The sequence below is a fragment of the Eucyclogobius newberryi genome, unplaced genomic scaffold, assembly GCF_026437365.1.
Source record: "Eucyclogobius newberryi isolate DKJ021-1_F unplaced genomic scaffold, fEucNew1.0.hap1 SCAF_5, whole genome shotgun sequence".
Taxonomy (NCBI): domain Eukaryota; kingdom Metazoa; phylum Chordata; class Actinopteri; order Gobiiformes; family Gobiidae; genus Eucyclogobius; species Eucyclogobius newberryi.
Window position 1 is genome coordinate 34,789,249 of NW_027316167.1, and position 26,435 is coordinate 34,815,683.

The following is a 26,435-nucleotide window of genomic DNA, read 5'->3' on the forward strand; positions in this document are numbered from 1 at the left end:
ACACAATTCAACTTAGAATATTAAACGACACAGAAACATCAGACATTTGTGTGGCATGCATGGGAGAAAACGCGGGGACTGTGTCAGCCAGGCCGTTGTAAGGAGCCTGGCTGACCCTCCTGAGTCTCACCCCCGCGTCTCACCCCGTTTTTTCCCATGCTGGTTGGTTTTATTAGATATTCTGGAATAGGCGGGTCACATTTCTCATTGGTCAGCCTCACATCAAGGCACTTGGTATTTTTCCGTAGAGATAAAGCCTTGGGTAAACATTACCCAGACTCCTCTGGGTTATCACCCCCCCTAGGGTAAACATCCTTTGGCCCATCTTTACGACCCCTTCACAAACAAATGCTGTCACACACCCGTTCTTCTCTTAGACTAATGATGCAGATAAAATATCACTATTATGCAGATAAAATACATCACAGAAATATAATCATATATTCACATTTTATCACATTTCCCTCCTGTTTATCAAAGCATTAGTCTACTGTCTCATATGCCAAACATATCATTCTTTTCAGTTTTCAACATGTCTTTCATATTGGTGTTAAAATGACACTTTTACACTCAAAAAGTTTATGCACGGTTCTCAACATTGAACACATTTCTTTTCTCTCGGCCCACAACATTTCTACAGCATTACTGTCCTATATTTTTAGTCAGATTGGTCAATCTCTGTAATTTGACAAACAGACAGTTTATCTTGTCTATAATTTGGTGCGGTGTGATGGGAAATATAGAAGTACAAGCGGAAAGCCCTTAAACCCGCTGCTCTCTGGTCAGTCACTTTGACTCGTCAGGGACCTCTCTGGACACCCCAATAACATCAAATACGTTGTATCAGGTGCTACTGGGACCAGATTGTCCACTAACCTCTCGACCTTGACCCTGCGGTATGGTTCTGGGTGATGCTGGTCTTTGTTATGACCATGGCTGGCCACAAAAGGGATACATAGGCACAACGTCCCACAAGTGTCCCCACACCACCATACGTCCTCTCTTGGTTTCTTAAGAGACCTCCTCCCGCTGCTCGCTTCGATCACACCTATGACACATATGAACTGGTACATTTCCCATCTCAATTCATAATCTCATGAACATTACATGTAGTGATGTTGTAGCAGATAAAAAACTCTCAGTTAGTGCAAACAACAGTGGCTGTATAATATGCCATTGTGTTTCTTCAGCTACTGTCATGTCAATTATACATTGTACATTAAACATTTCACATTACACATTTCATAACCTTTCATGTTGATCACTTATTTTCTTCCCTCTATATTCCATTTCTGTGTATGTTGATCGATTGTCCCTCTTGTCCCGATTGTCCCAATTGTATAATACAGGTGTTCAGCACCCATATTACCGTCATCACTTGATGATGATAACTCGTTGATTCTTTTTCACAGAGTATGGTACTCTGCGCACCTTAGCCTCTGTCTCTCGTTCATTGTAGCAGAGTATAGTACTTTGCGTACTGTAGAATCTCTGTCTGTTGTCTCTGCATACAAAAACGAAGAATACAAACGAAGTCCTGCGTCTGCGATGTTATGGATCTGGTGCTGTGTTGTCCAGACATTTCTCTCACTTTCCCATGAGAGCACCCATGTTCTCGTCCCTCCAATGGTCGGTGTGAGGACGACACGGTGTGGCTCCGTCCACTGGCTGTCCCACTTGGATTGTCTCTGTAAACACCACATCTCCAACACGTTCTGCTGTGGTGATAAACAAAGTCTTTTCGACAATTCAGTGCATTTCAAACAGTTTTCCTGTTTACAATTTTTTTTTTAGTAATTATTGATTCGGAATATTTGTTTACACGTACATATCCCTCCTTTTTGAGATATTGAATTCCCATTTCTCAAACTACTACATTTAAACAAAATTAAATAATCCAGATAGTTTACAACGTTCACTAATCCAAGATGTAATCAAGGAAGAGATGGAATTGCGTCTGTCACTCCACTCCGCAATGTCACCTCTTGACCTTTCACAGTTCAGCGGTCACATCCCTGGCTGAGCCCCCCCTTCCACGGCGCTGGGCCCCCCCTGTGTGTCTGTAATCCGTCTATGTGTCTGTTATCCGACACTGCCCTAACCTATCTGTTTTACCACCATTTGTTTCAAACTCTAAATGTCTCAAACTCTAAATGTTTCAAACTCTAAATGTTTCAAACTCTAAATGTTTCAAACTCTAAAAGTTTCAAACTATAAATGTCTCAAACTCTAAATGTCTCAAACTCTAAATGTTTGGTCTCCACGTGTGTGCGCGTATGTGTGTGTGTGTGTGCAATACAAATACATCAAACAATAATAATTATCTCAATAATTCCCCCGTTGAGCTGGCCATAAGGGTCAGTTCACAACTTAGAATTCTTCATCATAATTAACAATTTCACATCTCCTCTGTTGGTGTGGCCTGACTAAAGTCACCCATCTAATGTAATATGTGCTAATCTTCTATATGTGCTTCAGGTGAGTTTCAAACTCAATCTCTCACACCTGCTCATGTGGTGCTTTACAAACATTGTGTATTAGTTTGTTCTAACAAGTCTATATGTGTATAACAATCAAAATGATTCTAAACCTTCCCCTGGTTATAGTTTTCACTATCTTCAGGTAATCTGCGGGTCTCGTAAAATTTATTCTACTCCCCCCAGGCCCTTCCTGTAGTCTAACCCCTCTTGGCTCCGACCTGAGTCCTATAATGTTTAAGTCCTGTTATCACTGGTTTTCATAACTTCTATAACGTCTAAATTTAGATGATATTGTCTTATTTAAATCTATTCAATTCTTGATTGAATCTCCACAATCCTTCAGGTAATTCCTTTAGAATGTCAAATTCTTTCGCTGTTAATGTTAACTCTTCTCCTTATTACCCATCACGTCAACCCTCCCCCTGAGGTGGTGTTGCTCTTAATTGTCACTGTGATACGTAAAGATAACGACATCTGCTCCATCCTGAGTCCTCTCCAGATTATTTGCCAGTCAATAGCCCCTGTTATCTCTGGCTATCTTTTATGACTTGGTGTCCTGTTGTCTTTAGTTAATAAACACATGTATGTCCCATGTCCCCCCACTTCTGCGTCAATTGCCCTAGTTAATGACCCATTCATGTCTTTCCTGGGAGGGCATTGGACGTCACTATTTAACTTATTCCCTCACTTACGTCTACATGCAATACGAGGTTTCCTCATGATAATACAAATAAATAAGTTACTGATATAACTTTTACTATCACTTTACTTACTACCCATTCTACTCCTATGTCCAAAAACATCAGTAGTCACTCATTTACCCACATTATCACTCCCAGGCCCGTGCCTGCATTTTATTCTAAATTTAAAAACACTTCTGTCTTTTCGTCCTGTACTTTCATCTAGTCATGCATTATGGTTACATATTAAGTCCAAAAGATAATTTTGTCATGTCCAAAAATAAAACAAAACAAAACGTGGCTTTGTTTGGTGCACACAAAAAACACGATACCGTAAAAACACAACTTTTGTCTTCTATGTCGGGGACAGGAAGTGTCCTGTCTGTGATCACATTCCCCAAAATATTGGCCATCTATAAAAATCTGAATTCATCTTCATCTCTTATCAAGTTTAATAAAATCTTTATAATTGACTGTTGTCAATCAAACAAAACCCTAAATTTGTTGAAATACAGAGCTCTCAAATACTAAAATTTAAAACCAGCTGGGTTTAGTTTTTCTTATTTCATCAGTTCAGAGCGTCCTCTGAACTGCTTTGTTCCCTTTCTCCTGTCTTGTTGACCCCCCTTATCTCCCCCTCTCTGCCACGTCATCTGAGCACCCTGGAAGTCTCCCTCCAAAATCCTCTTATGACTTTTCCTTTTGTCTTTTTACAGTTTGGGGTGATAATTCTGGCATTATGTGGTCTCGGTCGTCTGAGAGAAATGCTACTTGCTTTACAGTCACGTCATATCTCAAGCTTCTAGTAGAATTTCTTATTGATTTTCCACCGGAGATAATGCTAGGTGTTTAAAGATTCACCCGTGACTGCAAATTTTAGATCTCTCAGAATAACGCCTTGTGACCCTTGTATGATTAATTGTGATTCTCACACTCGTTAGTGAATCACTTATTAATCCTCATTCACACATTCACACTTCTCTCTTACTTACTTCGCTCGTGCACAGCGCTTACATTCACACATATTTCCTCAGTAATATTAAACTGGGTATTTCCTCAGTAATACCTAAACTGCGTATTTCCTCAGTAATATGAAACTGGGTATTTCCTCAGTAATACCTAAACTGCCTTGCTTTATGTGAGAAACTTATCTCGTCCATAAGTCTACAATATTTTTCCAGTAAATATCAAACTAATGCATAAAAACGTTTTATGGCTAACTCTTTTTCACACACAAAATTTTTGTCTGACCTTCTTTGTCGCCTGTGTTCTCCTGCTGCTTCGAAACGACGCGCTCTCCTCGCGGAGACTGAGGTGCGATGGGCGGCCACGGGAAAAGTGGACTTCTTTCAGCTGTGCACAGACTTCACCGATTCACCCGTCAATCTCCGCGAAGGGCAGCTGGTCGTCCGGCTCGATAGGACCAGAAAATGTCATGGAATTAGACATACACCGATGCTATTCCTTAACACATTGAGAACACAATTCAACTTAGAATATTAAACGACACAGAAACATCAGACATTTGTGTGGCATGCATGGGAGAAAACGCGGGGACTGTGTCAGCCAGGCCGTTGTAAGGAGCCTGGCTGACCCTCCTGCGTCTCACCCCCGCGTCTCACCCCGTTTTTTTCCCATGCTGGTTGGTTTTATTAGATATTCTGGAATAGGCGGGTCACATTTCTCATTGGTCAGCCTCACATCAAGGCACTTGGTATTTTTCCGTAGAGATAAAGCCTTGGGTAAACATTACCCAGACTCCTCTGGGTTATCACCCCCCCCTAGGGTAAACATCCTTTGGCCCATCTTTACGACCCCTTCACAAACAAATGCTGTCACACACCCGTTCTTCTCTTAGACTAATGATGCAGATAAAATATCACTATTATGCAGATAAAATACATCACAGAAATATAATCATATATTCACATTTTATCACATCCGCCCAACCAAATGTCGGCCATATTGCTTCAAAAATGGCTAAACATGACTTCGGAGTTTTTCCAAACGTCGTACTTTTACGAACTCCTCCCAGGGCGTTGGCCCTAAAAAGCTGAAATTTGGTGAAAATGCTACTGAGGAGTGGGACATCAAAAGTTATCCAAATTACATTGATACCTCTCACGGTCTCGGTGCGGCGAAGCCGCAAACTGTAGCTAGAATTTCAGAAATCTCCCATATTTAAAATTTCTGCCGTTTGCGCAGATAAAGTCCGAATTGCGTCAAATTAGAATCAGTTGTTAAACTCTTTGCCCTAAACCTACTTGAAGTGAAATAAATTCATTTGGCGCCACAGCGCCCCCTACAGATTTTATATGGAGGTTAAATGTTTAGTTTTGCGAAATTATATGAAATTTGACACACAACTCAATTTTGGCATCCCCATCAAAAAAGTCAATGAGACCCATGTCATAATTGTTATGGCGTTGCCGTAACGATGGCCGAAACCTTTCATGTTATTCCAATGGGGAAATCGCCAGAACATGTTTACACTTTAGACTTTCACAAACTCCTCCCAGGGCGTCAGCCCTATTAACCTGAAATTTTGTGAGACTCATCTTCAGGACCATCAAAAGTTATCCACATTTTCATTCAAAGAGTCACGGTGTCTGTGCGGCAAAGCTGCACATTTTGCCAAGAATTCAAAATAAAATAGCTTTTTGATGGTAAAACAAAGGGGAGAAGATGTGACAGCGTCACAGATTCAGCAGTAGGCGTAATAAAAGGACAATTGGGGCGCGTTAGCGCCCCCTCCTCTTGCGGCGTGGCGGCGGTGTGGCGAGGGCCGATCATTGCCGCTTGCGGCTATATTTGTTATTATTATTGTTATTATTATTATTATTATTATTATTAATAATAATAATAATAATAATAATAATAATAATAATAATAATAATGTAATAAAATAAATAATTAATCATCATAATTGTATTTATATCGGCCAATACCAATTCTGGAACCGATATATGGCCCATCCCTAATATTGTCTGTCTGAGGAAAAGCAACAGAAAGCTCAGCCTACACTTTATACACTTTCACTTCCTCTTTCACTCAACAATGAGTAACAGAATCTGATCTCATGCAAAACAGAAACTTAAACCTTAACAGCCTTAACAGGCAGAGAAATAGATTTTTAAAGTTAGGGGCCCCCAAGCAATTTCAGGGGCCCACAAGCGTGCGCGGCATCGCGGCGTCATAAGAACAAGATAAATATGTTGTTTTAAACCTGGTTATTAGCATGTAAAACAATTTAAAGTACTTTTATCTGTTATTTGATATGAAGAGCACAAATACTGAATCATATAAACCAGAGATCATGATCTTTAAAACTGTTAAATTCAATATAATGTTTCTTATATACAAAATAAATACTGTTTACAGCATTTGACACAAGGAGATCTTGTGGAATATATGAAATCACGTCCTACAAAATAAACTACTAACATAAAATGTTAGTTTATTTTGTAGGACGTGATTTCATATATTCATTCATATATACATTGCCCCGAAAATTAGACCGGGCATTTCCGAGGACACTTGAACGCAACACGAACGCAGCGGCCAATCAGATGCCCGCTTTCATCGATATTACATCACGGGGTCTCCGTGATGTAATATCTTCTCATTGGCCGAGCGGTCTGCTCGGCCAATGAGAAGCGAGACCCGGGCCCCCGTCTATTTTGCAGCCTGCTTAACGCCGTTTGTGATCACTTTATCAACACATTTATCACACAAACCGTTCAGCTTTACTTAAGACTGCACTGATTAAAACTTTTTCCCCCGGAGTAAATGAGGTAATTTCACAACCCGTTAGACAAACGCGTTCATGCATCAACAAGGCAAATGAAGTGTTTTTCTTCAAGAATATAACAACAGTCTGCGCTAGGGGGGACCGGGATTGAACAGACAATCCTTTGGTTAGTGGGCCAAGGCTTCCACTGAACTACTGGAACCAACACAACATCCTTCATCACAGACTTGTTCACATTTTCTGTTGTTGTTGTTTCAAAATGTTGTGACGTGATTGTGACGTGGTAAAAGATCCCGGGATCAAATGCCAAAAAGCGACAGTTATTGACTGATTCCAACATGTTTTCTGAAGCCAAACCAAGGACAAAAAGTACACGAAAACACAGTGCAACAACCTGATAATAATAGTATGTTTAGTATTTAATTTATAATTTTAAATCTCCACTGGTTTAATGAAATGCAAATCTCACAGTGCAATATATTATACCAATATTAATTTAACAGTGCAATTATGGCGAGGCAAACATTTTAACAATTATACTTTTTACTTATAAAATGCCCTGACAAGTAATTAATATGAATCATTTACTGTCATAATGCAAATAATTAATGTATAGTGCAGTTATATTCATGTTTTCTGCAAGGTACATGTTGCATGTTGTTTTACTCGTTTTATTATCCATTACTGCAACAAAACAATGGATTTAAGCAAACAAAATAATAATTTGATCAATGTTATTGTGAGGCTTTGAACAATACGATATCACATTACTTTTTAATTGTTCCGTTCCTGTTTAGCAATAGGCTGAATAAAAATTCAGAGGACGCATGACTACACAATCTGGCAGGATATACCTTTAGCCTTAAAACATTTAACACGTATATGGTTTTGTAAACTTGCCTAACATATTTTGAACTGGACTGACCTGTCAGCAAGAATGAGGAAGCAACAGCAATGACCCAAGATTCCCCTCTAATTCACATCTTTGTCTCTGCTTTTCTCAGATAATAATACTACTACTATACTACTACATTACTACATCTGATTACTTAATAGTAGATTAAATAGGCTACAGTAGATTAGAACATTTGAAGAATGATTTCACAGAATGTGTAACAAACCATGTGATATGAAAGCTATAACTTATACCAAACATGGCTAAATCCTTTCCATTCCATGCAAACAGTGTCTGAGAAGCATTCACTCTGTAATTCAGCTTAATTGGATTATTTGGTTTGGTGTCTTCCCTTCTTCACTTCACTCAACCACAACTCTGTCAAGTTTTCAGACAAGCTAGGGGATTCAAACAGAGATAAAACAGTTAAAAAGGTGTAGTAAAGCTAACCGGGTGTGTTGCTAATTAGCAAATTCAATGTAAACAGTCGCGATGTTGGATTTTCCTGTCGCCCTGCAAACTTGTATTGGGAAATAAATCAAATTCAAGATTGATTCCATTTGCAGCTACACAAATAATATACAGCAGTAACAAACTGTGTCACTTGTTATGTTCAAAACGTGTGACATTTCGGTTTATTGAAAACAGGAAAATAACCTGTGTCATGCGTCACATGAGCATTTTGAGTTCATGTCCAAGCGCTGGAGCCGCCGCGCTGTTCTCATGTAGAAGTCATTACAGCACATAAAGCTTTGACTCTTCAAAACACTGCAAACCGAGCTGTCAAGTGAACCGAGCCGAAGTTTAGTTTAGCCATAGTATGGGTTGTGAGTCAATGTTTACCAAGGGCTGTCTAATGTAGATTACGCCCGGATTGTTTAATTGCCGCGTTTGTTTACGGAGTTTCGCGTTGTCCTGTATGTAGCCAGTTTTTGCTAGCAGCTCTCACCTCCCCAGATCCCTATCTTCAGCTGCGACTTGTCCAAATTCTCCACGTAGTCCCCGATAAAGCGGTTCAGGAGGTCGCTGACCAGAGCCTCAAACATGGCAGCGGTGGTGGTGTCCCTTTGCCCCGGGTGTGCACGGAGCTCAGAGCCCCGTTTGCCTTCACCTGTGTCCGCGGGTCGATGACAGCTCACTCTCGGCTACTCGGCTCAGGCTGTTGATGAAGCTCCTGCGCTGAGAGGACCGCACTGAGAGGACCACTCTGAGAGGACCGCACTGAGAGGACCGCACTGCCGCACTGAGAGGACCACTCTGAGAGGACCGCACTGAGAGGACCACTCTGAGAGGACAGCACTGAGAGGACAGCAATGAGAGGACCGCACTGAGAGGACCACTCTGAGAGGACCGCACTGAGAGGACCACTCTGAGAGGACAGCACTGAGAGGACAGCAATGAGAGGACCGCACTGAGAGGACCACTCTGACAGGACAGCACTGAGAGGACCACTCTGACAGGACAGCACTGAGAGGACAGCAATGAGAGGACCGCACTGAGAGGGTGATAATTTTCATCACGTTCCCCTTTTTAAAAAAACAAAAATATAAATAAAAAAATCAGGTGGAAACATGTTAAATATATTGAGGAAACGTTAATATTTATATCACGTTCCCACTTGAAATATATATATATATATATATATATATATATATATATATATATATATATATATATATATATATATATATATATATATATATATATATATATATATATATATACATATACATATATATTAAATACCGTAAATAAAAAATCAGGGAATATGTTAAATATATTGAGGGAACGTTATAATTATCTTGAGGGAATGTGATAATTATTATTAGGAAACAAGTTACATTATGATGTATATTATTTTTCTTTTCATATTTTTTGACAGGCAGGAACGGCAGGTGACCTCTTGGAGGCGCTCTTAAATAGCATATACTGGAAGAACAGTTGAAAGAAAGGCTAAAACATACCAGAAGCAGGATGCAATGGACCTGACTCCAAAATCAAACATTATTGAACACCATGTTCGGCCGTTGTTTGCGGTTTGCTACAGTGCATTGTTGTAGATTTAGAGTGTGGTCAGTGTAGTCCAGGAGTGGTCCACTACAACTGAATCTATTTCTTCAGTAGATTTAGTTCAGTTTAGTTTTAGTTTTTGTTATCTCGACTGGAGTCATTTATCATTCTCAAACGATGTAAGCTGGCACATTCTCTCAGACGAAAAACAAAAAGCTAAAACGCTCCATCAGGCCAAAACAGGGAAAATATTTAAATGCAAATGTGTTATGGAGAACTTCAATCATTTATTTGTTTTGTAACTAAATGTCTGATGAGAAGATAACCCGACAAAGAAATTGAAGAATCAATAACAATAACTGCATTTAAGAAAGACATGAAACATATCATAGTAAGTATGGATGAAAAAGACCGAAAATATGTGTGCAATTTAAGTTTGTTACTATATAAGTTAAAAAGGTGACAATAACATAAAACTGCTCTTCCTTCTGCTCCTGCTCATTCATTCTTTGTGTAACTGTATGTCACTGATAATGTATTGTATATGTTATGAATGAAAAAAGAAAGAAAAAAATAATAATGCTAATAATTAAAAAAAATATATTATAATAATATTAACTGTCATCTCCAGTTTGTCCCAAGTGTCAGTGAGTAAAAATAGAAATACCTTTGTGGTTAAATGTAGGCTTATCACAAGGGCAAGACACGTTTGTTTGAAATCATATAAAAAAGTCAAGCATCAGATTAAAATGTACATGTTGTATTGATTTTACAGATTTTACATGTCCAATTCTTGACCTCATCCATGAAATACAAACAAATCTGACTTCACTAGCAAGGACCACACCACAACAATGGAATACCAAAGAATGTTTATTGATAATAGTGATGATGGATCGATAATGGAGCGATGATGGAGCGATGATGGATCGATGATGGAGCGATGATGGAGCGATGATGGAGCGATGATGGAGCGATGATGGATCGATGATGGAGCGATGATGGATCGATGATGGAGCGATGATGGATTGATGATGGATTGATGATGGATCGATGATGGATCGATGATGGAGCGATGATGGATCGATGATGGAGCGATGATGGAGCGATGATGGAGCGATGATGGATCGATGATGGAGCGATGATGGAGCGATGATGGATCGTTGATGGAGCGATGATGGATCGATGATGGAGCGATGATGGATCGATGATGGAGCGATGATGGAGCGATGATGGATCGATGATGGATCGATGATGGAGCAATGATGGATCGATGATGGAGCGATAATGGAGCGATGATGGATCGATGATGGATCGATGATGGAGCGATGATGGAGCGATGATGGATCGATGATGGATCGATGATGGAGCGATGATGGAGCGATGATGGAGCGATGATGGAGCGATGATGGAGCGATGATGGATCGATGATGGATCGATGATGGATCGATGATGGAGCGATGATGGATCGATGATGGATCGATGATGGAGCGATGATGGATCGATGATGGAGCGATGATGGAGCGATGATGGAGCGATGATTGAGCGATGATGGATCGATGATGGATCGATGATGGATCGATGATGGAGCGATGATGGAGCGATTATGGATCGATGATGGATCGATGATGGAGCGATGTAAGAGGTTGAGGCGTGGTCCTGCTCCCGAACCCCAGTTATCGATTAACATCAACTACACTTTTTCATGATCAAAGACTCTACAACATTTCTCCACTTTTACTGTTTGTGTCACTGACTGTTTCTCTCACCTTTTTTGTTGCTTCTGCATCATTCTTCTGGATTTCCACAGCTTTCTTTCTTGCCCCACACTCTTCTCTTGACCTTTACCCCCACAATAACCAAAACATAATAAACAAAATAAGAAATAGAGGCCAATTAGGCTAAAAATATGTCTGTATGTTCACACAATCATACCACTTTTTTATATATCCCAGGTAATACATTTTGTTACTATTTATCCAAAAGTGAAAAGTTAATTTGTGATCTTTAATATAACTTATTACTATAACTAATATAACATAAATGCATGTATTATTTATTATCAGTTATCGGCCACAACAGTAAGACGTAAAGCCTCCCACCGCCTCAGACAAACGTATAACAATATGTGGCGTATTCAGCCCAAAGAAAGCTGTTCAATCCAGACCAACATGTGCCTTTGGACAATTGAACCGCTAATATTTATAAATGGTCAGTAATGAAGTGGAAATCAGGCTTAATCTGCCGTCAATGACCTGCTGGCTCCAGAGTCAATTACTCCATCTGCAAAGTTTCACGGAGCGGCGGCTGACGGAGCAGCGGCTGACGGAGCAGCGGCTGACGGAGCAGCGGCTGACGGACAGGATGTTTCACAAAAATAGCTTGCATTAAAGGAAACCTCATCTCAGCAATTATTCCCATTTCCCTTCACCTGCAAAACATAAACAACAGGCTGTGTCCATGGCTGTGTTTCTAATGTGTTTACCCAACTAAATCTACATCAGGACTAAACCAGGTCTAAATCAGGACTAAACCAAGTCTAAATCAGGACTAAACCAAGTCTAAATCTGGACTAAACCAGGTCTAAATCAGGACTAAACCAAGTCTAAATCAGGACTAAACCAAGTCTAAATCAGGACTAAACCAGGTCTAAATCAGGACTAAACCAAGTCTAAATCAGGACTAAACCAAGTCTAAATTAGGACTAAACCAAGTCTAAATAAGGACTAAACCAAGTCTAAATCGGGACTAAACCAAGTCTAAATCAGGACTAAACCAAGTCTAAATCAGGACTAAACCAAGTCTAAATCAGGACTAAACCAAGTCTAATAAGGACTAAACCAGGTCTAAATCAGGACTAAACCACTAAATCAGGGCTAAACCAAGTCCAATGCAGGACTAAATCAAATTTAAACCAGGACTAAACCAAGTCTAAATCAGGACTAAACCAAGTCTAAATCAGGACTAAACCAAGTCTAAATCAGGACTAAACCAAGTCTAAATTAGGACTAAACCAGGTCTAAATCAGGACTAAACCAAGTCTAAATCAGGACTAAACCAAGTCTAAATTAGGACTAAACCAAGTCTAAATAAGGACTAAACCAAGTCTAAATCGGGACTAAACCAAGTCTAAATCAGGACTAAACCAAGTCTAAATCAGGACTAAACCAAGTCTAAATCAGGACTAAACCAAGTCTAATAAGGACTAAACCAGGTCTAAATCAGGACTAAACCACTAAATCAGGGCTAAACGAAGTCCAATGCAGGACTAAATCAAATTTAAACCAGGACTAAACCAAGTCTAAATCAGGACTAAACCAAGTCTAAATCAGGACTAAACCAAGTCTAAATCAGGACTAAACCAAGTCTAAATCAGGACTAAACCAAGTCTAAATCAGGACTAAACCACTAAATCAGGGCTAAACCAAGTCCAATGCAGGACTAAACCAAGTCTAAATCAGGACTAAACCAAGTCTAAATCAGGACTAAACAAGTCTAAATCATGGCTAAACCAAAACATGCTCTGGATGTGTCAATTGCAAAATAGAGGTTTTATAAAAGAAAACAGTATTAGCCTATTAAAATAAAAACTGTCTGTTTCCAGAATGAAACATATTAATATACATATTGAATTGTATTTGTGCTGATAACATGATGGTGGATTGTTGGTTTTAAAGAATGGTATTAATGGAGTATTTTCTTCTAAAAGTAAATTACATATTCACTTTCAATAGGACAGTTGCACATATTTTAGTTTTAGATAGATGTTTAGAAACTGTTGTTTTGACGCAGACATGAAATAATTTGGATTTGTAATTATTTTTGTATGATAAGTAAACTGAACTATCTATGAAAAAGCTTGGTTGGATCTTGCAGAAATAGTGCGTTTGGGATCAGATTGACCCGTGCAGATCAGTGTCCACCATCGTTCGCATCGTTCGCTCTGAACACGGTGCACTCTGGGTAGATTTGTGTTCGACTTTACGGTAACTTGCTCTGACGTCGGGATCAACCGCTGGAACAGCCGCTGCAACTACTGTGTGTTTAGAAAGATAACACTTCACACAGGACATGGACCAGTGGTTATGTATTTTCGGGGCGTTTGAACTGCCCGTTATCTAACATTCGCCAACATCGACCTGAAGACAACTCTCCTGAGAAACGCTGGCTCTTTTTTTTATATATATTTGGGAATTAGCAATGTTTTTGTATGTGCTTGTTTTCTCCAGCCATCATCAGTCTACTGTACTCTGTGGCGGCTAATGGCGTTTCAGTTTGTGGTAAATGTTTTAAATGAGCGTGAGCGCATGTGACTGTATTTAGGCCTGTTTCCTTTATCAATGCCGTCGCTGTAGATTTGATTTAAGTGCAATCCAGAGAAGCCATGTTTGTACACAGTTTTAATAAATGATACAGCTTCCTGATGTTCCGCAATCAAACTGAAAGAACACAACTGATTAAATGTATTTCAGCCTCCAACGCAAGCACATCGTCAGAGCCAAGGCTGTCCAAACGTTGAGGAAATAGAGTTATGCCGTTCTGCTTTTTGGATATTATAGTTAAGGCACATATTTAGTTTTGAAGCAGATTGTTTTATATTATTAGAAGTTGGGGTTTTGAGTGTCTTGCAAAATGTAACAACTGCAATGTGAGATTGAACCATCAACACTTCCTGTTCCTGTTTATCCAATCCATATTTTTAATATATAGTTTACCAACACAAAGGCTCACAACTTCAGTTAAAAGAAACAGAATGAAATAGATTGAAGTACGTAACTCGCTTCTCTTTGTATCATTGCTTAATTGTGTATATACTTTTCTATATTTATTGCACAGAAGTCAAAGCCTGTTTTTGTTTGTTTTGTAAGTAATCACAAGCTCTAATATTTGCTGTATCAATAGAATACATTTATTTGAGGAAATTGTATTGTGATAACAGAAATAAGGAAAGGCACAGTTATTTGTAGAGCGCAATTTATATATCAAAGTGCTAAACTAAGCCAAACCGAAATTTTTTAGGCTTTAGATTTAAAGCTGGGCGTGTTTTAAAAGGTTTTGGAGAAGCTGGGCGTGTTTTAAAGGGGTTTTGGTGAAGCTGGGTGTGTTTTAAAGGGGTTTTGGTGAAGCTGGGCGTGTTTTAAAGGGGTTTGGTGAAGCTGGGCGTGTTTTAAACAGGTTTTGGTGAAGCTGAGCGTGTTTTAAAGGGGTTTTGGTGAAGCTGGGTGTGTTTTAAAGGGGTTTGGTGAAGCTGGGCGTGTTTTAAACAGGTTTTGGTGAAGCTGAGCGTGTTTTAAAGGGGTTTTGGTGAAGCTGGGTGTGTTTTAAACAGGTTTTGGTGAAGCTGGGCGTGTTTTAAAGGGGTTTTGGTGAAGCTGGGCATGTTTTAAAGGGGTTTTGGTGAAGCTGAGCGTGTTTTAAAGGGGTTTTGGTGAAGCTGGGCATGTTTTAAACAGGTTTTGGTGAAGCTGGGTGTGTTTTAAAGGGGTTTTGGTGAAGCTGGGCATGTTTTAAAGGGGTTTTGGTGAAGCTGAGCGTGTTTTAAAGGGGTTTTGATGAAGCTGGGTGTGTTTTAAAGGGGTTTTGGTGAAGCTGGGCATGTTTTAAAGGGGGTTTGGTGAAGCTGAGCGTGTTTTAAAGGGGTTTTGGTGAAGATGCTAATTTGTTTGTGGGTAAAGTTTATACCCCCGTTTGCATTTCAGCCAAAACTATAATAAAAGCATTTTTTTTTTCCTATATTTGGATAGTTTTATTGCACTAAAATGCATAAAATATTATATCCATCTCCACAAACCTGACTCGTATCCTTCCTGCTGGTTTCCATGGAAATGTTATTCCTTTAGCTGTAATAATCCACAGTATGGCATTATGTCTATCTGCATGGTTCTGAAGCGTGGTTTTAACTTTCTGTTTCCATGGAATGATGCAGGAGAGTTTCCACCTCCAGAAAGTTAAACACTGTGCCTTTAAAAGTACAAATACAAGGGCCAAAACATGACATGCGTTAATATAAAAATCATATAAAAATCGATATGAAAATCTACTAAAGTAAAATATTTTAAAAACTTGTAAAAACATACATTTTCACACTTATTGTTGGACCTATTAATAGTCCATTTTATAATCAAGAATGTTTTTAGTCAATATGAAATAAGATTAAAAAAAAAAAAGGGTTTTCTTTTTTGTCAAGATATTTTTGTTTTAGTTGTTGTAGGTTGTTTTTCAACCTTTAGGAAGGATGTCACCATGAACGTCCTAAAAAAAGAGAGGAAAACAACAACAACAACAACAACAACAGCAACCCAGTTCAGCAAGTGTCAACCAATAAGAAAAAGTATTTTCTACTTTCAATCCAGTCACAAAATGTGGAGTAAAAAGTACAGGTACAAGCTCTCAGATGTAGTGAAATAAAAGTAAAAAGTATCCATTCTCTATTCAATTATTTTTCAAAAAACATGACACAGACATCAAGCAACCAAAAAAGAAGAATAAAGTAAAATAACACCATTGTACAATAAAATAAAAATCACGACAGTATCGACTCTATACTTTTACTTTTGTACCTTGTTGCTTCCCACCTCTGTAATCGTAATTAAATGGAAATAAACCAAAAATCAAAACTTACAGAACTAGCTATATGTTTCAGAATGATGTAAAACCGTACCATGAACCATTCAGAACTAAATATTATCTCCTTTGAATTGCCGAACGTCCCTCAACACGACTCCCTGACACTGAAGCCCCTGAATGTGATGAACCTGAGAAGAAAACAACAACCTGTAGTAGTCAAACTGAGCTCCAAGGACACAACGCGGTCATTGTACACACACACATTGTTCCAGCCACGTTTCATTCAGCCTTTTTCTAATCTGCAGACGTGACGTGATTGACAGTGAAGACCCGGCCCCCTGTCACTGCGAGACTCCGCCCCCTCTGGACCCTTTAAATGGACCTTAATACGAGTCAAAAGCAGCAACACTGGACCAGAGCGACAGGTGAGCGTCACTTTACTCTGTCTAGGCGCTTTCGATGAATGAAATGCATTTGTTCTTGTCATTTTCTGCAGAATACAACGCCATCTTCTTTCCGTTTTAACTTTATCTTAACATTAGACTTTTTGGAAGACAGTGAAGTGTATTGCCCCTTTAAAACGCCCTGTCGAAGGGGGCAAAAAGAAGTAAACATTAGTAGATGGTTTTTAGTCTTTATGACAAAAAAAGCTGGATTGCGGTCATTTAGTTTGCTTTAGTATTTAGAAAAATAGAAATAAATGCTATTTTTAAGACTTATATTTTTGTTTAATGTGAAGAAAAAATTAAAAACTAATGTGGGATCAACATTTCTGTACGTATTTATTCTATAATAACCTACAACTCAGGAGTTTACTGTTGTAAAAAATGCCAACAGTCAATTCTAATCTCCTATAAAACAAAAACAAATAAAAAAAAAATATATATAATATGTGTATATATATATATATATATATATATATATATATATATTTTTTTTAATATATATATAAAAACAGTGTTTAAACCAGCTCTGATGTCACTCACTCGAATCTGAGAGGTTTTTTATTGGACAAAACCACCTTCATTGTTCTTAATTTGTGACATTCTCACAGTTTTTCTCCAAACACCAAAATCACATCATGTTCCACTTCACTTTTGTCTCCAAACTTTCAAAAGGTCAATTAGAGAAACGTCTATTCTTGGCAACCACAATTTATCGATATGTTCCGTTTCATTTGTATTCTGTCCGTTTTGTTATTGCTTTGTGCAGGACACTCGCAGCACCTCTGAAGGTCTTTAGCCTGTTTTTTCCGGTATTCCTGTGGGCCTGACCTTGTCGTCGTCCTCCAGTCCCTTGGTCCTTGGTCCCAGCTGAGGATGCGGAGGTCGTGCCTGCTTCTGTGCTCTCTATCTCTGCTGCGGCTCAGCTCGGCTCTGGTCCAAAACCTGCAGCTCGACCAGGGCCCGGGGGGAGCGCGCCTGGTTCACCCGCCCTTCCTCTCCGACGTGGGTCAGTGTCGTGATAGATAGACCTGGGGCAGAGAATATAAGAAGAGCTGGAGGGCAAAATACAAGGAATAAATACAGTTCAAGTAAAAAGTATGAATGTCTTATAATCAACTTGGTGCAGTCCCTCATTCATCCCCGAGTGGGCAGTGGTAGAAAAGCTTTCAATTAGTCATCCGCACACTGTTTTTGAAGTTGAGATATTTTGTTGACTTTCAAATTTAAAAAAATGATTTAATGACATAGAAAAGATTCAGTTTGACTGTTTGTGTTCAGAGCGAGCTCCAGCTTCTCTCTCCATGGACCTCCCGGATGAACCCATAGAAGACCACTTCCTCCTGGACACCGGCTCCTACGACGAGGTACGGTCATATGTGCTCTATTGTGAAGTGAAAAAGTGTTTGTGGTTAATATCTCTTTCCAAATGAATGTCTCAAAGTGAAACAGTGAGGTAAAGTTACTGTTACTTTAGTGATTCCTGTATTTGACCCTTCAACACTGCTGAGGAAACTGTCAGTGAGCTCCAGAGCAGCGCCCGGGACAGGTCCAGATCTTACACTGGTCTTGGTCAGGACTTTAGCAGGAGGATTTTATTGTTCATGTTTTGGGTTGATGGATGAAACTAGAGGAAACTCTCTGCGGGTAATCTTTAATATGTGCCTTAAATTAATAAAGTGGCACAAGATTATTCTGTTTGAAAAATTGTGTTTGTCTAAAAGCCTTTTTTCCCACTTCTGTGTTGCTACGCGTGACTCTAAATGAAAAAGCCTTGTAAACAAACAAAATGCTATGCTGTTCTCTTCACATCCAACTAGTATAATTCACCGTGGTGGGGCCTGTATCCTTCTCCTGTAATGACAGAGTGAATTTAATATATAGGCTAGGTATACAAATGAATAAATATGTTTTTAGCTTAGATTTAAAAAGGCCAAAGTCAGTGATGGTTTATGTCGTTTGTTCCAGAGTCTGGGACCAACTCAATCTCCCCAGTGTTTGAGTCTGGCTCTGGGGAATTCCTCAATATATGTCAATATTACATGCAATTCCAATTGAAGGATGGGTCAAATGCAGAGGACAATCTTTTCCTATTGACAGAATAATGGCTGAATTCAACCAAATACAAAGTTAGTTGCAGATAAGTAGCCTACAATTTATTGCTGTGTAGAATCCAAACATGTGCTGCATCAGAACATTGTGACTTTAATGTGGCCCTGACGGTTTCCCCCCTCTCTCCCCCTCAGGACCCGGGTTCCTCGCTGCAGCTCTCGGGACGCTCCATGCGAGTTCCTCGGCGCTGCATCCTCCACCAGCAGTCGTGTCTGGCTGTTCCCAAACTGCCGTGCTGTGACCCGTGCGACCAGTGCTACTGCCGCTTCTTCAACGCTTTCTGTTACTGTCGACGCGTGGGCCATGTCTGCTTGCCGCGCAGCCCTTGACCCCGGGTGGGCCACGCCTGCTCGCCGCGCAGCCCATGACCTCGGGTGGGCCACGCCTGCTCACAGCGCAGCCCATGACCCCATGACCCAGAGGACTCAGACGGGGCGCTGAGAAGGACTGGACTGTAGTTTAATCTTTATTTAGTGATTGAGTTGTGGATTAATAAAGCACTGAAGAATGTTCGTTTGTGGTGCTTTACTGAACTAAAGTGTGTGGAGAGATCTGCAGGTCGTCAAGGAGATGTTACTGCTCTGTCTGGAAGGTTCCACACTGTGTTTGCCAAGTGTTTAAATAATGAAATGATAAATCATGCCTTTTTTCTATTTAGTAAGAACAAAATTGCACTGGTACCAATGAGTATCGATTGCCTGACGATCCAGCCCCTCCTACATTCTGTTCAAAAAACAAAAGGGTCTAGAATCAGACCAATTAAACTCTTGTGTGTGTCACATGTCTCTCAAGACATCTCCTCTCAAATATTTTCAACAAGACCAGATCTCTTTGAGGGCTGTGGCCTCTGGGCCGGATAGGCTACTAACCAGGTCGGAACCAAGACTAACCCAGAATCAAACCAAGTCTAAAGCAGAATTATATAAGGACAAATCCAGCCCCCAACCAGGTTTAAACTTGTATTAACCCAGAATTAAACCAAGTTTTAAGTATTTGGAAGGTGGGTCACGGGCCGGATCAGATCATTTGGCGGGCCTGATCTGGCTCCCGGGCCTTAAGTTGATAGCCCTGGTTTAGTGCGTCACAGAAATTGGTGCTGTTTCTCAGTCCTCCGTGTTATTTTCATTTTATTTTTTCCACGTAAGCTGCCATGTCTGTTTAGACGACATCGTGTGGTCTCGGCGGGTCAGGCAGGAGTATCGGTGCATTTGTATTACTGCCTGGAATTGGATCAAAACAAAACTCACTTTTTCACGGCAGCAGGGGAATTTCATTTACACTTTGTCCATTTTTATGTTTTTATATTTTGGTATTATATTTGTTGTTTCATGTTGCACCTTTTCACCGAAGAAAGTTCCTAGTTTGTGAATCTGTTTTCTATTCACGGACAATGGCAATAAACCTTTTTCTGACTCTGATGAAAACACAAAACAGTATGAAGAGTTGGTAGTGGTTTATTCTGAGGTTTAGTTGCTGGTCATGGTCTGGTCCATCCAGGCGCGGAGCTCGGTGACGCGGGCGTACACTCCGGGCATGGTCGGGGTGCACGTTCCACTGCCCCAGGACACGATACCGACCAGAGTCCAGGCTCCGGACTTCTGACAGACCAGGGGTCCACCGGAGTCACCCTGAGAACACACACGACACAGGGATCAGCCACAGGGAAGTGATCAGCCACAAGGGGGCGTTACATTATTTCATCACTACTACTCACACCAAACTTTACAAACTTGGACTGATCGAGATTTTGACGGATCGCACAGAAGGATTCGTTGATATCAAATTCTAAGCCTGAATAATTAAAGTTTGAAACAAAAAAAGAGGTGAAATTTGAATTTTTACACCTATTTTCAGTAGGAATTAGTTTAAAATTAAAATACTAAGTAACGTTTCACCTTTTAATTCATAGTGTATAATTTAAAAACATCCGGGAGCTTTAAAATTCGACAAAAGACTGAAACGGGAACCGCTAAACTGTTTTAAGAATCAAATACATTTCAGAACATGTTTGTAGCAGTCAAAACTACAGCGTTAGCAACTTTTTTTAAATGTTCAATCCCATAATTATTAGATTTTCAGATTTAGATTTCTTAATTGATGTTTTTGTTTATTATTCTTAGCAGATCATTTAGCTTTTATGACAATTTATTCAAATGTTAAGACATATTCAGTTCAGTAAAACATTAATTTAAAAAGTGACATAATATAGTTCTACAGTGTTGAAGTGGATGCCTTTTTGTATCTTCGCTATTCAAAGTATTTATAATATTTTGGTTGATAGTATTTTACTTTTACATTTGTTATTGCTTGTTTTATTCTCCTGCTAAAACTAAAACTAATCACTAATCACAAGTATAACGTGGAGTGCTTGAGGACAAACGCTGCGTGAGACTATACCATGCAGGAGGAGGCGCCAGAGGCTCCAGCGCAGATCATCAGGTTGGTGATCTTGCTGCCCCAGTAACGACGACAATCATCATTAGTGAGCAGAGGCAGAGAGGCCTGCTGCAGGAGCGCGGGCGTGTCGGCGGCTGCAACAAAACACAACAAGTCTCATGCACCTTTGGTCTGACAGATGTGTGAAGGAAAAGTACTTTGAAGGTAAAGTAGATCCTGGGATATCGGACATAAACTGAAGGTCACATCCTTCTGCTTTGTTTAAAGTCTGATCCGGAGTTTGAGGAGGAGTCAGAGGAGGAGGTAGAGGAGGAGTCAGAGGAGGAAGTAGAGGAGGAGGTGAGGAGGAGGAGATATAGGAGGACTCAGAGGAGGAGGTAGAGGAGGAGTCAGAGGAGGCGGTAGAGGAGGAGTCAGAGGAGGAAGTAGAGGAGGAGGTGAGGAGGAGGTATAGGAGGAGTCAGAGGAGGAGGTAGAGGAGAAGGTAGAGGAGGAGTCAGAGGTAGAGGAGGAGTCAGAGGAGGTGTCAGAGGAGGAGTCAGAAGTGGAGTCAGAGGAGGAGGTAGAGGAGAAGGTAGAGGAGGAGTCAGAGGAGGAGTCAGAAGTGGAGTCAGAGGAGGAAGTAGAGGAGAAGGTAGAGGAGGAGTCAGAGGAGGAGTCAGAAGTGGAGTCAGAGGAGGAGGTAGAGGAGAAGGTAGAGGAGGAGTCAGAGGAGGAGTCAGAAGTGGAGTCAGAGGAGGAAGTAGAGGAGAAGGTAGAGGAGGAGTCAGAGGAGGAGTCAGAAGTGGAGTCAGAGGAGGAGGTAGAGGAGAAGGTAGAGGAGGAGTCAGAGGAGGAGTCAGAAGTGGAGTCAGAGGAGGAAGTAGAGGAGAAGGTAGAGGAGGAGTCAGAGGAGGAGTCAGAAGTGGAGTCAGAGGAGGAGGTAGAGGAGAAGGTAGAGGAGGAGTCAGAGGAGGAGTCAGAAGTGGAGTCAGAGGAGGAAGTAGAGGAGAAGGTAGAGGAGGAGTCAGAAGTGGAGTCAGAAGTGGAGTCAGAGGAGGAGGTAGAGGAGAAGGTAGAGGAGGAGTCAGAGGAGGACAATTATGCAAAAAACAAAAACAAGTGGCAAAAACGACTAAGGAAAAGTAAATAGTAAAGACTGAAAGATAGTTTGAAATTAATTCAAAAGTGACTCTAAAAATCTCTTGATGACATGTGTCACCGGATGTTTTTGATAGTGTAAATGTACACCGGTGAACATTTAGATTTAATCATTGGGTTATCTGGTTATTACTCATTCTACTTTCTGATTGGATAATTGCCTTGAGAACTGTAAACATAAACAACATTTGCTCCATTAAAATTATTTTGTAATTGTGACTAAATCTATAATACAAGCTTTGCCAGGAAAATTCCAAAGTATGGCATTAATTTTTTTTTTGTGTTGAAAACAAATGCACAATGAACTCGCCTCTCCATAGATCTGACTTGTAACTCCATGAAGAAGGTAAATTTCATGCCATTCTGTGGAACATTCATGCAGAGTGGTAGTTACCGTTGTAGCGGGTGAGTCCCCAGCCGCTGGTCACACACTTCATGCCTCCGGAGAAGTTGTCCCCTGTCTCAGCCACACACACGGGAGAAACTCTGGGGTTCATCTGAGCAGGAGACGCCAGTTTGATCAGCAGGATGTCGTTGTTGATGGTGTAGCCATTGTATTGGGGGTGTTTGAAGACCTGCACAGAGAGGAGGAGTCAGAGGAGGAGTCAGACGAGGAGTAAGGCAGGTCACTAGTTCCATGAGCAGTCATAGTATCATGTACCTGTCCGACTTTCATGACCTGGATGCTCTCATCGTTGACGGAGCGGTCGTGCTCCCCCAGGACCACACGGTGAGACGTTCTTCAGGAAACACCAACAAATGATTAGAACTCAAAAACTGTTTCCATTGATTCAGTTTGAATCGTTACAGTTCCAAAGTCTTTCCACAGTCTTAAATGAACCGTCCTGGCACGTTTAAGTAAAGGGGCATGTCACACAGGCTGCTGTCTAGGGCCCCGCCAGCACGGGGCCACAAGAAGTACCTGGCTGATCCACCAAGGCCACGTCCAACAGTTAGTTACTAGGGTTACTATAAAGGCCCTTTTGTGACCCCGCCCCCTTGGGCCAACGGACGGAAAATAGCTTGTGTGTTTTTATTCATGTTGTGTCATGTGTGTTTATTAATATGCAAATTAAAATGCAAATAAAATAAAGATTTCTGAGTAAATCAGGGCCTAATGTGTTTGATAAAAAACATAAAAGAAATAAAAAAAACATCTTGGCCCTAAAATGCAGATATTCCTTATGTGTTCAATTTTCCCCAAAAGGAACCCCCTAGACCCCCGACTTATGTTCATTTGTTATTATATTCCTACAAAAGAACATTTTGTTGTGTGAGAATTGGCATGACGCCATCAGAAACTTCATAAACAATTTCAGATACCCACTGATTTTAAAACTACAGACAAGGGGGTCCAAAAATCATTTAGATTTGATTTATTTAAAATAGAAGTTTGTTTAGGTGACGACGGCTGCTCTGGTGACGGGGCATAGAACCCAAGTCCCCAGGCTCTAAAGGAAACGTGTTTGAACTGACCTGACGTTGCAGTGGGCAGCGGTCACCACCCAGTTCTCGTTGACGAGGGAACCACCACAGAAGTGGAAGCCAGTGTAGTCCTGGAGAGAGAGAGAGCTGTTTAAAGAGGTATTCACATTTATTTACAGACTATTTACAGATACAAAGGGTATCAGAAAAGAGGGAATAGAAAGAGAGAGGCAGAAGGATATTATTTTATTGTAACAATTTCCCGACATTTTTTTTCTTCTTTTTTCTATCTCTCATTTATTGAACAAAAACTTGATAAGATAATTATAAACTGGGAGAGGCCAAGTTGTGTACAGTTTTCAGGGGCGAAAAGTAACTCATCACAAATACTCTTGTCATTTGAATTCAATACATTTTTTGTGTGTTTTTTTAAACATCTATTTGCACGTGTACTTTAAGTTTTACCACGTAATTGTAACAATGTTTCTGCTTCTTTCACATCCTCAAACTCAAAACAACACTGCATCGCCCACTCTGATTGGCCAGAGCTCAAAGAGTATGCAAACTATATTGAGTTTAAACTATTTCATTCTCTGTTCAAGTTTTCTATAAAATATTGATTAAAAAAATGCAATTAAAAATTACGTTAAAAAAGAACATGTAACTGGTACACTGAGTAGTAGTTTTAATTTTTAGGTGCATTTTTATCATTTATTTATTCAAAATATTTGGCATCTATACTTGAACTTGTTGTAAATTGTAGCCATGTAACTGTACTTTTACTTGAGTACAACTTATGAACTTTTGGGCGTGTTCTCACCTGGAGCGACACCTGCCAGGGCCAGGAGTGGGGCACGGCCTCCTCTCCGTTCACGATGCGGGAGTAGCCGGTGATGACGGGGGGAATGGCAGGAGATCCACACCCTGAGCGACACAAAAGGACAGGTTTAAATGCACTTCCACACACAGACTTTTACAGCTCACACTTTTCAACATTTACACTGGACATAGTTTTTTACAAAGCTGTGGGCAGAAAAAGGCTTTGAAGAATGAAGGAATGAATAATGCAATGTAAAGCCAGAAAAACACTATAAATCTAATGCATTATTATTATTATTATTATTATTATTATTATTATTATCATTATTATTATTACTATTATTATTATGAATTACTGAAAATATTACTCATGAGGGCCTTCCCTCTCAATTTTAGAACTGTGTACTTGGGCCTCAAAACACCTTTGTAATGTACTTTTGGCGGCTGGAAAAAAGGCAATTACAAGGAAGTGGATGACACAAACATCACAACATGACGATGAAGGACTGGACCGAAATTGTAATAAAACATCTGACAAATGGAAAAAAATGACATCGAGATTAAATTTGGAAATGGACAATTATTAATTATTCTTATTATATATTATAATTATAATTATAACTATAATTATTTATATTATTTATCATTAAAACATAATTATTGTTTAATTATTTACTTCCCGAGTGGACTCTCTTTTGGGTCACATTTACAAAGCGTGTTTACATGCAAAATGTTAAGTGAATGTATGAATTTCTATGTTAACTTCACAAAAATGCCACAAAACTAAAATTGTGTCAATAAACTGACATTTTCAACACAAAATAATAGCAGTTTGTACATTGTGGTCTTATTCTAGTTTTGATAACAGCAACTGAAATCTGACTTTTTGTTGTTGTAAATGAGTAAATGTTGTGTTTTCCTCCTAGAGCCAAATGCAGCGCTCTGATTGGTTACGCTGGGGTGGTCCCATCCCTGTTTCACTTCACCGTCTGAATAAACCTTCTCTAAAACCATGCACGCTCCTTAACTGAACGCACGCGAATATCAACGACATGCCCAATATCTCAGGTAAAGCAGTAACATCTTCAAAGCAACGTGCAGGCGGCTCAAAAGTTCCGCTGTGCAGCTTTAAAGCAGGCGTGTCACAGAGTGTTTGAGTCTCACCGTAGGCGGCGCCGACGAAGGCAAGGCAAGACAGGATCCACAGGAAGGCCATGGCTCGATCATGACCGCCACCCAAATGCCGCCTCTTTTTATGCGTCCCGTCCATCCTGGTGCGGCGTTGTGATTGGACGGCTCAGCTGCGAGGAGGGGCTATGATTGGCTGAGTTCAGCAGGGTGAGATGGAGACAGGTGAGAGGTGAGACCATGCCACCTGTGGCTGAGGACAAACGTTAATCATTCAAGACACGTTCTCAGAACTAAACCTGGACTAAACTCAGAACTAAACCTGGATTAAACCTGGACTAAACTTAGAACTAAACAGGTGAAAACTAAACAGGTGAAAACTAAAGACTGCAAAAAACACCTTGAGTCAAAGTTTAGTGCATTCACACTTGTTCTTGTTTGGTCTCAGTTTGAGCCCAGTTTAATTCTGATCTAGTCTTTATTTGGTCTTGTGTTGGTCCTAGTTCACCCTTGCCTTCTCCATGTTTAATTCCATGTTTAGTCCCAGGTTTAGTTCCATGTTTATCCTAGTTTAGCCCCAATTTGGTC

The 26,435-nt window shown here is 40.1% G+C and overlaps 3 protein-coding genes and 1 long non-coding RNA gene across 6 annotated transcripts in view; 2 read left to right on the forward strand and 2 right to left on the reverse strand.

The window, feature by feature from the left end:
• Positions 1-8,947, reverse strand: part of vps13c (vacuolar protein sorting 13 homolog C) — a 94,732-nt gene extending 85,785 nt beyond the window's left edge. For all 3 annotated transcript variants that reach the window (XM_072465238.1, XM_072465237.1, XM_072465239.1), the window contains exon 1: positions 8,756-8,947. In XM_072465238.1, coding sequence (XP_072321339.1) covers positions 8,756-8,852 — 97 coding nt within the window. In that variant the 5' untranslated portion in view covers positions 8,853-8,947. The remainder of the gene's footprint in view (positions 1-8,755) is intronic.
• The window catches only part of LOC140381255 (uncharacterized), a 246,014-nt gene that overhangs the window by 186,942 nt on the left and 32,637 nt on the right, over positions 1-26,435 (forward strand). The window lies entirely within an intron of this gene.
• On the forward strand, positions 17,632-19,287 carry agrp (agouti related neuropeptide). Its single transcript, XM_072465283.1, has 3 exons — positions 17,632-17,835; positions 18,108-18,193; positions 19,073-19,287. The coding sequence occupies exons 1-3, from the start codon at positions 17,703-17,705 to the stop codon at positions 19,265-19,267; spliced, it is 414 nt and encodes a 137-aa protein (XP_072321384.1). The 5' UTR covers positions 17,632-17,702; the 3' UTR covers positions 19,268-19,287.
• Positions 20,380-25,988, reverse strand: LOC140381238 (chymotrypsin A-like). The gene is made up of 7 exons (XM_072465274.1): positions 25,884-25,988; positions 24,721-24,824; positions 23,952-24,031; positions 23,137-23,215; positions 22,870-23,050; positions 21,336-21,469; positions 20,380-20,566 (listed from the first exon to the last, which is right to left on the reverse strand). The coding sequence occupies exons 1-7, from the start codon at positions 25,933-25,935 to the stop codon at positions 20,405-20,407; spliced, it is 792 nt and encodes a 263-aa protein (XP_072321375.1). The 5' UTR covers positions 25,936-25,988; the 3' UTR covers positions 20,380-20,404.

What these genes read in the sequence shown, in the direction of transcription:
- agrp (XM_072465283.1), top strand. Translation starts at nt 17,703, where the DNA reads ATGCGGAGGTCGTGCCTGCTTCTGTGCTCTCTATCTCTGCTGCGGCTC. An exon ending in GCCCTTCCTCTCCGACGTGG is followed by an intron (nt 17,836 to 18,107) that starts GTCAGTGTCGTG and finishes GTTTGTGTTCAG; the next exon opens with AGCGAGCTCCAGCTTCTCTC. An exon ending in ACACCGGCTCCTACGACGAG is followed by an intron (nt 18,194 to 19,072) that starts GTACGGTCATAT and finishes TCTCCCCCTCAG; the next exon opens with GACCCGGGTTCCTCGCTGCA.
- LOC140381238 (XM_072465274.1), bottom strand. Translation starts at nt 25,935, where the DNA reads ATGGCCTTCCTGTGGATCCTGTCTTGCCTTGCCTTCGTCGGCGCCGCC. An exon ending in GCTGCCCACTGCAACGTCAG is followed by an intron (nt 23,216 to 23,951) that starts GTCAGTTCAAAC and finishes TGTTTCCTGAAG; the next exon opens with AACGTCTCACCGTGTGGTCC. An exon ending in GGGACTCACCCGCTACAACG is followed by an intron (nt 21,470 to 22,869) that starts GTAACTACCACT and finishes GTTTTGTTGCAG; the next exon opens with CCGCCGACACGCCCGCGCTC.